Source organism: Procambarus clarkii, chromosome 82 (assembly GCF_040958095.1).
Source record: "Procambarus clarkii isolate CNS0578487 chromosome 82, FALCON_Pclarkii_2.0, whole genome shotgun sequence".
Taxonomy (NCBI): Eukaryota; Metazoa; Arthropoda; class Malacostraca; order Decapoda; family Cambaridae; genus Procambarus; species Procambarus clarkii.
Genome location: NC_091231.1, coordinates 10,771,899 through 10,782,307, shown reverse-complemented (window position 1 = coordinate 10,782,307; position 10,409 = coordinate 10,771,899). Strand labels below are relative to the sequence as shown.

The following is a 10,409-nucleotide window of genomic DNA, read 5'->3' as shown; positions in this document are numbered from 1 at the left end:
GGAAGTAAGGAAGTGTTTACTAGAGTTGGACGTGACGAAGGCTATAGGCCCAGATGGAATCTCCCCTTGGGTTCTAAAGGAAGGAGCAAGAGAACTGAGCCTACCACTCTCCATAGTGTATAACAAATCACTGGCAACAGGGGAACTGCCAGATATTTGGAAAGCAGCTAACGTAGTCCCGATATACAAGAAAGGGGATAGACAGGAGGCACTGAACTACAGGCCAGTGTCCCTAACCTGCATACCATGCAAGCTGATGGAGAAGATTGTGCGAAAAAAACTAGTGGAGCATCTGGAGCGAAGGAACTTTGTAACACAGCATCAACATGGGTTCAGGGATGGCAGGTCCTGCCTCACAGGGTTACTTGAATTCTACGACCAGGCAACAAAAATAAGGCAAGAAAGAGAAGGGTGGGCAGACTGCATATTTTTGGATTGTCAGAAAGCCTTTGATACAGTGCCACACAAGAGGCTAGTGCGAAAGTTGGAGATGCAGGCTGGAGTGAGAGGGAAGGTACTCCGGTGGATAGAGGAATACCTAAGCAACAGGAGACAACGAGTCTGTGTGAGGGGTGAAGTCTCAGATTGGCGAGACGTCACAAGTGGAGTCCCGCAGGGGTCAGTCCTCGGACCTATACTGTTTCTGGTATATGTAAATGATCTCCCAGAGGGTATAGATTCGTTCCTCTCAATGTTTGCCGACGATGCAAAAATTATGAGGAGGATTGAAACAGAGGATGAGAGTAGGAGGCTACAAGATGACCTGGATAGACTGAGTGAATGGTCCAACAAATGGCTGTTGAAGTTCAACCCGAGTAAATGCAAAGTAATGAAACTAGGCAGTGGAAACAGGAGGCCAGGCACAGGATACAGAATAGGAGATGAAGTACTTAATGAAACAGACAGAGAGAAAGATCTAGGAGTTGATATCACACCAAACCTGTCTCCTGAAGCCCACATAAAGAGAATAACGTCTGCGGCATATGCGAGGCTGGCTAACATCAGAACGGCGTTCAGGAACCTGTGTAAGGAATCATTCAGAATCTTGTACACCACATATGTAAGACCAATCCTGGAGTATGCGGCCCCAGCATGGAGCCCGTACCTTGTCAAGCACAAGACGAAGCTGGAAAAAGTCCAAAGGTATGCTACTAGACTAGTCCCAGAACTAAGAGGCATGAGTTATGAGGAAAGGCTGCGGGAAATGCACCTCACGACACTGGAAGACAGAAGAGTAAGGGGAGACATGATCACAACCTACAAAATCCTCAGGGGAATCGACCGGGTAAACAAGGACGAACTTTTCAACACTGGTGGGACGCGAACAAGGGGACACAGGTGGAAGCTGAGTACCCAAATGAGCCACAGAGACGTTAGAAAGAACTTTTTCAGTGTCAGAGTAGTTAGCAAATGGAATGCATTAGGAAGTGATGTGGTGGAGGCTGACTCCATTCACAGTTTCAAATGTAGATATGATAGAGCCCAATAGGCTCAGGAATCTGTACACCAGTTGATTGACGGTTGAGAGGCGGGACCAAAGAGCCAGAGCTCAACCCCCGCAAGCACAATTAGGTGAGTACAATTAGGTGAGTACACACACACACACACACTCGTCATGCCTCCCTGTTAGTGACGGTAGACACAGCCTCAGCCAACTGTTGTCACCAAGCTGAGTGGAGTCCAACACCTGACACCGTCCTCCTGTAGCCACTATTGCCTCCCCATTGTCACCCTCCCCTACACCATCCAACCCTGAAAGTTTCCCTCGTCAACCTTACCCTACACCCTTGAACCCCTGAAACTTTCCCTCGTTACCCTTACCTACACCCATGAACCCTGAAACTTTCCCTAGCCAACCTTACCTACACCCTTGAGCCCTGAAAATCTCCCTTGTCAACCTTACCTACACCCTTGAACCCTGAAACTCCTCCCTGGTCACCCTCAGCATCTACCTATGGTACCTGGCTTTAGTGTAGAGGTCCAACACTACGTGAAAAGGAAAACATTTTCTTCATGTCAGACAACACAATACCATGAATCATTAGGTAGCCTTTGATGCTTTAAACTTTAACAACATAAGAACATTATAAATGTTACACCAGAAGGCCTATTGTCCCGTACAACGCAGCTGCTGCTCTATGTGCACCCAAACTGATTTATATGAATGTCTGACCTACGCTTGAAACAACCCAGCGATCCCACGTCTTGAGAAAGTGTTGCTCGACCAACAGATACGTTTTTAAACAAAATGATATCTTGAGGGTATCTAGGTTGTACCTGAATGAGGTTCTGGGGTTCTTCTACTCCCCTAGGGCCAGATTTGACTTGTGAGAGCTTGGTCCAACAGGCTCTTGCTTGGAGCGGCCCGCAGGCCCGCATTACCACTACAAACCAGTTGGTCCGCCACTTTTACAGAAAACTGTCCACATGGAGTGGGAAAGATCTGGGTAAATACTGGCTGGGAACCGGGATGTTGATTTATGAAACAAATTACCGGGTAACACAATAGGCGTGGGATCGTGTGATTGTTTCAAGCGTAGGAATGTCAAATATATCAATGAGTTTGGGTGGATATAAACAGCAGCTGTCTTATATGAGCCAACAGGCCTCCTGCAGGGTATTTTGACCTTCTTAAATTCTGATGAAGAGTTTTTCCAATTGTTTTCAGCTTTAATGAACACACTGCCAGTCTTACCAGGCCTCGAGAACACTGCCAGTCTTACCAGGCCTCGAGAACACTGCCAGTCTTGCCAGGCCTCGAGAACACTGCCAGTCTTACCAGGCCTCGAGAACACTGCCAGTCTTACCAGGCCTCGAGAACACTGCCAGTCTTACCAGGCCTCGAGAACACTGCCAGTCTTACCAGGCCTCGAGAACACTGCCAGTCTTACCAGGCCTCGAGAACACTGCCAGTCTTACCAGGCCTCGAGAACACTGCCAGTCTTACCAGGCCTCGAGAACACTGCCAGTCTTACCAGGCCTCGAGAACACTGCCAGTCTTACCAGGCCTCGAGAACACTGCCAGTCTTACCAGGCCTCGAGAACACTGCCCATCGTGCCACTGTCTTGGGTAGTGATCTTTACCGAGTATATCGCGTGTCTTTATTGTGTGATGTGTGTTGTGTCTTTACTCGGTGTTGTGTCTTTACTAAGTGTTGGGTATTACGAGAGGTGGCGGCCGTGCGCTAGTCCGTAACCTGACGGATGCGATTCAATGGAGATGGAAAGTGTGGGACAGTGTAAGGTAACCGAGCTTTATACAGCGCTTAGCGAGGCATAACGCATGGCCCGTGAGGTGTGCTGGACGCACACCAGCGAAGTGAAGTTCATGTTACTCTCCTATATTGCCTGCAAGTGTTCTGAATCAATGTTAAAGAAGTTTAATATATTATATGTAAATAATTATTTTTCCCAAGTTTGAAAAATGTTAAGGTAATTTGAAATATTGGAGAGAGAGAGAGAGAGAGAGAGAGAGGAGAGAGAGAGAGAGAGAGAGAGAGAGAGAGAGAGAGAGAGAGAGCCAGAGAGCCAGAGAGAGAGAGAGAGAGAGAGAAAGAGAGAGAGAGAGAGAGAGAGAGAGAGAGAGAGAGAGAGAGAGAGAGAGAGAGAGAGAGAGAGAGAGAGAGAGAGGGGGGGGGGGGCATCTGTTCTGGTCGTGAAGGAGTCTCTAAGATGGGGTGAGGGGGGAAGAGGGCGCCAGAAGAAGGGAGATGGGGAAAAATTGGGTAGAAAAGAGCGACCTTGGAGCTAAGAATACATATTGCTGTCCTTTTCTATTTTATTATTTTCTTTCTCCTCAAGTCACTGGCTACAGCTGTACAATTTGCTCTAACTTGCGTTTAATTTACATTCTTTCAGTCGCTAGCTTCACCTTTCATTAAATTCCTTAAAGCTCGCTCTTCGCCAATTGAAACATTCTAACCGGGTTAAGAATGGCTTTAAGGATGTTCCAGAATTGTAAGTAAATTACGCTTTCTTAGTGTCATGAAACAAACAAAAACAATCGGGCTCACCATAGTCCGTGCTGCTTGGAACTTTTTGTTCCAAGTAGCGAATCTTAAACAACAAAACAACAACAACAACAAAAGATAAGTATTATCGTAAACTTAAAATAATTCAGCTGTATATTGGGGTGGAAATTCTGATGAAAACCGCATCTAGAAAATCGAGGAAATTTCTAGGAGAAAGTGGTAAGCCAGTATGACTACACTGCACTTGGAAGGGCTGCAGGGATAAGCTTGAAGCTGAGACATAAACATGTTGTGAAGGAATGGCCTCCCCACTTGGACCTTTGGTATCGAACGCAGATCTGTAAGACTCATGCTGGAACTAAATCTGTCCGTACCAAATTCAAAATGAAACTTACCTCAAAGGTCAACAATTACAAAACACTGTCCATCAAATGTCAACAATTAGAGAACAATCTGTCCATCAAATGTCAACAATTAGAGAACACTCTGTCCATCAAATGTCAACAATTAGAGAACACTCTGTCCATCAAATGTCAACAATTAGAGAACACTCTGTCCATCAAATGTCAACAATTAGAGAACACTCTGTCCATCAAATGTCAACAATTAGAGAACACTCTGTCCATCAAATGTCAACAATTAGAGAACACTCTGTCCATCAAATGTCAACAATTAGAGAACACTCTGTCCATCAAATGTCAACAATTAGAGAACACTCTGTCCATCAAATGTCAACAATTAGAGAACACTCTGCCCATCAAATGTCAACAATTAGAGAACACTCTGCCCATCAAATGTCAACAATTAGAGAACACTCTGTCCATCAAATGTCAACAATTAGAGAACACTCTGCCCATCAAATGTCAACAATTAGAGAACACTCTGTCCATCAAATGCCACTCCGTAAAAACATTCAACAGTTTCCCCTAACCACAAACGTACACACTCAAGCCACGCCACTAATCACTGCATAGAAAACGTATATATGTTTGTGAGCCGTTACTATTCATAGTAGGTTGTATTTGCAACGTAAATACAACCTATTAGTAACCTATTAGTTAAGAGAACGGGTTGGTCTAACAACATATTTTGAGTGTGTGTGTACTCATCTAGTTGTGATTACGGGGGGTTGAGCTCTGGCTCTTTGGTCCTGCCTCTCAACGTCAATCAACTGGTGTACAGATTCCTGAGCCTACTGGGCTCTATCATATCTACACTTGAAACTGTGTATGGAGTCAGCCTCCACCACATTACTGCCTAATGCATTCTATTTGTTAACTCCTCTGACACTAAAAAAAATCTTTCTAACGTCTTTGTGGCTCATCTGGGTACTATGTTCCCACCTGTGTCCCCTTGTTCGTGTTCTACTCCTGCTAAAGAGTTTGTCTTTGTCCGCCCTGTCAATTTCCCTGAGAATTTTGTAGGTGGTTATCATGTCTCCCTATACTCTTCTGTTTTTCATGGAGTGAGGTTCAGCTCCCTTAGCCTTTCCTCGTAGCTCATACCTCTCAGTTCCGGGACCAGTCTGGTGGCATACCTCTGAATCTTCTCTAACTTCGTCTTGTGTTTAACTAGGTATGGACTCCAGGCTGGAGCTGCATACTCCAGGATTGGTCTTACATAAGTGGTATACAGGGTCCTGAACGATTCGGGAGATGAAATGTATGTGTGAGTGTGTGTGTGTGCGTGCGTGCACACACACACTCAGCACACAAGAATACATTTAATTTTCTAGACCAGGGCTGTGATTTATTAAGTATTTAAGCAAACAGGAACGAAACCTGTACATCTTTCCCCTCCAGACATTTGGTCCCCACCGTTGATCAATCATCCTTAATACTATTAAACAAACATCATGGGTACGCTAATTAAAACGATCTTCAACATAATTATGTTTGCCTTAAAATAAATAATAATTCAAACTTGAGGGTGAACGCTGGCACACTCCAGCCTGCCTGTCAGTCATGTCATGTCCGCTGGTACCTCACGTCACCGGTACTCAACCTCTTTTTAATGTTTGTGCACAGCTTGTACATTTGAACTGTATAATTGTATCATATATATATATATATATATATATATTAAATATATACAAGAGTATCGCGCCAATGCGTGAAGCGTACCGATTTGGAAGTAACGCAAAATTAGCGTACTGGTAATAGTTAACACACACACACACACACACACACACACACACACACACACACACACACACACACACACTTCTCAAAGGAATTAATAGGGAAGACAAAGACAGTTTATTTAACACAAGGGGCACACGCACTAGGGGACACAATTGAGTGCCCGAATGAGCCATAAAGGCATTAGAAAGAATTTGTTCAGTGTCAGAGTACTTAATAAATGGAATGCATTAGGAAGTGATGTGGTGGAGGCTGACTCCATACACGGTTTTATGTGTAGATATCCTAGAGCCCAGTAGGCTCAGGACCCTGTACACCTGATCATTGACGGTTGAGAAGCGGGACCAAAGAGCCAGAGCTCAACCCCCGTAAGCACAACTAGGTGAGTACATACACACACCACGGCCAGGATTCAAACATTTAAGTTACCACTGACGAAACCTGTCCATCATTCCTCAATCATAGCGGCTTAGTCAGTATTTATTAAACAGTTTACGAGCTTGGAAACTTCACAACCCAAGGTTATTATTGTTATAAACAACCTCGTTGTACTTCGGTGCCCATAATAAATGTAAAAAAAAAAGCCCCCATGATTAAGGAAAGATGTACAGGTTTCGTAAATGGCCATGTAAATGTTTTATAATTCCTGGACCAGCATTTCCCATCTAATATGAGTTCTGACTTATATAATCTTATGCAATCCTGGTGCACAAAGGAATAGCATTATATGGAAAAAGTATATATATATATATATATATATATATATATATATATATATATATATATATATATATGTATATATGTATATATGTATATATATATATATATATATATATATATATATATATATATATATATATATATATAATAATAATAATATGCGAGCAATGCGGGTCTCCAGCCGGGGTCCAAGATGAACTGGACTCGCACTCAGCCAGTGCGCCAGGAAGGTATTATACAAATTTGTAAGGAAAGTAATCTTGCGTTGGTGCTTGACCCGGTGGGGGGCGCCGGAGACCTAACTGGGAGTCGTTGGCCGTGAAATTGTTGTCCCCGCGCCGCATGTTTGTTGGTCTGTGTGCCAGTTGTTGCATCAAGGGGCAACTATCAGGATAAGGCGCCAAGCCATTACGACTATATAGCACTGGGAAGGGGTCAGGATAACGATTTGGGATGGAGCGTTAAGGAATGGTGCCCAACCGCTTATGGACGGTCGGGGATTGAACGCCGACCTGCATGATACGAGATCGTCGCTCTACCGTCCAGCCCAAGCGGGGGGAAAGGAATGGTGCCCAACCACTTATGGACGGTCGGGGATTGAACACCGACCTGCATGAAGCGTGACCGCCACCCTACCTTCTGCACCAATTGTATTTACCATGTCGTGAGTTCACAGCTGGATACGAAGGGCGGTCCCGGGTTTTCCACTGCCTGATATTTACTCTCCGCGACCCCCAGCATGTTCCAGGAATAACAATAAATCTGTTATTAATAGAATAGACGAACTAACTGGCCAATACGCATCACGGGAGTGTGGCCGGGTGCTTGCGTGGCTCCATAACGACCTTCCAAGCACTTAGACAATCGATAGTGGAGTGGTATGAAGCAACCCGTCCTCAGGCCAGGCTCGTTAAGTTATGTAAGTCCCTCACAAGACAACCCGTTCTCGCAAATTTAATAAGTCAATATTGACTTATTAAATATGTGCATAGGTGAAATACTTAACATAATAGATACCCTTAAAAAGATTCATAGAAAACACCGACCTTACCTAACCTACTTAGTATGTTAAGATAAGCATCTTATTGCTTCGTAATTACAATTATTACCTAACCTATAATAGGTATAGGTTAAGTAATAATTGTAATTACGAAGCAATAAGATGCTTATCTTAAGATACTAACAAGGTTAGGTAAGGTCGGTGTTTTCTATGAATCTTTTTAAGGGTATCTATTATGTTTAGTATATCACCTATGCACGTAGTTAATAAGTCAATATTGACTTTACGAATTTGCGAGAACGGGTTGCACAAGACGCATTCATCAATCTTAACATATTGTGTTTTAAAAATAGGTTTGTTTATATATTAAAGTTCTATTTCTAGTTGGTTAGGCTATGTTAGTTGTTTAGTTTATGTTGGTGATTACAGAACCTTTGGTATTTGTATTTGAAGTACGTGGGAGAAGCATAACCAGAGCTGCGATTTGAGCAGAGATGGTCATGCATCGAGGCACTCTTCAAGACAGGCACTGTTCAAGACAGGCACTGTTCAAGACCGGCACTGTTCAAGACAGGCACTGTTCAAGACAGGCACTGTTCAAGACAGGCACTCTTCAAGACAGGCACTGTTCAAGACAGGCACTGTTCAAGACAGGCACTGTTCAAGACAGGCACTGTTCCCACGTGCGGGGTTGTGTCCGCCCGCTCCTCCAGGAACGTAAACAGCTCATAGCAACATCTCTTTCTCTTAAAACAATTAACAGATTCAACAAATGAAGACTCTGCTCATCTTCCAGAGGCCCAGATCATGCCAGTATTTCTCCCCTCCATGTTCATCTACCATCTACCTTGGGGCTCTAACTTACGACACGGTACTCGCGGGGACACGTGTGCTCGCGGGACACGTGTGTGCTCGCGGGACACACATGTGCTCGCGGGACACACCTGTGCCCTCGGAACACACTATCTTACTCCTCCACATTCCATCTTAGCTATTAGGTGTCAAGAATGGTATGATCTTTACCTACCGTAGCCATTTAGAGAGGTCTTCTCGGTTTGGTGCCTTCTATTGATAATTAGACACTGCTACTCTTGACAGCGAGAACAGCTGCTCAACATCTTGGAGATCAAATGGGCTTCGGTTTGCTTAAAAGAATTTGTTGTTGTTGTGGAAGGAACCGGAGTGAGAAGAAATCTTTCCGTCTGGAGGAAGAAATTGGAGTGGGAAATGATTGGGCCCCAACCTCGCCCCATCAGGAGGAAGATTCTTCCGTTCCCACGACCTCCCCTCAGGAAGACGACGACCTCGTCTCCACGAAGGAAGAAGATTTCACAACCACCTTTCAGAAGGATAACAACGACCTCAGAAACCTCTTCCTCCGGGTTAAAGAAAGGCTTCAGGAAGACGACGACTCCGTCCCCACGACCCCCCTTCAAGAAGACGACGACTCCGTCCCCACGAACTCCCTTGAGGAGGAAGCAGACCCAACGACCCCCCTCCTGAAGGAAGACCCCACAACCACCCTCCTGAAGGAAGAAGACCCCACAACCACCATCCTGAAGGAAGAAGACCCCACAACCACCCTCCTGAAGGAAGAAGACCCCACAACCACCATCCTGAAGGAAGAAGACCCCACAACCACCCTCCTGAAGGAAAAAGACCCCTCAACCACCCTCCAGAAGGAAGAAGACCCCTCAACCACCCTCCTGAAGGAAGAAGACCCCACAACCACCCTCCTGAAGGAAGAAGACCCCACAACCACCCTCCTGAAGGAAGAAGACCCCACAACCACCCTCCTGAAGGAAAAAGACCCCTCAACCACCCTCCAGAAGGAAGAAGACCCCTCAACCACCCTCCTGAAGGAAGAAGACCCCACAACCACCCTCCTGAAGGAAGAAGACCCCACAACCACCCTCCTGAAGGAAAAAGACCCCTCAACCACCCTCCTGAAGGAAGAAGACGCCACAACCACCCTCCTGAAGGAAGAAGACGCCACAACCACCCTCCTGAAGGAAGACCCCTCAACCACCCTCCTGAAGGAAGAAGACGCCACAACCACCCTCCAGGCTAACAAGGGCCTCAGACATCTCCTCCTCCGGGTTGGAGAAAGGCTTCCCTTCCCTAGACTTTTCCAGAAGGCTGAGGTCGAGGTAACGACCGCTACCCTCGGCCAGGAAGATAACCACAGCCTCAACTTTTCCCTCCAGATTGGAAGGAGACGTCCGATACACACAACAAAGGCGTAAGACGAGTTGGAGTGGCGTGAAGAATGCTTTACCTACACCAACTGTTATTGTCGGCCAGGGAGAGGAGGCAGGCTCTAGTATCTTCAGAAAGGTATACCCATAGGTATCTTGTGCCACTGCAGCGGTAGCTGCTGCTGCAGGAGCAGTTACTTTGGCTACTGCTCCTGCTGTCACAAATGCTGTGGTGGGGTTCTTATCTTCGTTTGGATTGTATTGACCCTTGTGCTGTGTTTCACTTCTACATAGTCTCACCGGCTTGGTGACTACTCTTGATAATCTATATCAATAAAATATATGTCTCTTCGAGGCAGACGCTTTGCCTAGCCTCACC

At 45.4% G+C, this 10,409-nt stretch overlaps 1 protein-coding gene across 1 annotated transcript; it reads left to right on the top strand.

Moving 5' to 3' along the window:
• Positions 1-8,962: 8,962 nt before the first annotated feature.
• Positions 8,963-10,078, top strand: LOC138358137 (proteoglycan 4-like). The gene has a single exon (XM_069315640.1). It carries the CDS (start codon positions 8,963-8,965, stop codon positions 10,076-10,078), a length of 1,116 nt encoding a protein of 371 aa, XP_069171741.1.
• Positions 10,079-10,409: the final 331 nt, after the last annotated feature.

What these genes read in the sequence shown, in the direction of transcription:
- LOC138358137 (XM_069315640.1), top strand. Translation starts at nt 8,963, where the DNA reads ATGGGCTTCGGTTTGCTTAAAAGAATTTGTTGTTGTTGTGGAAGGAAC.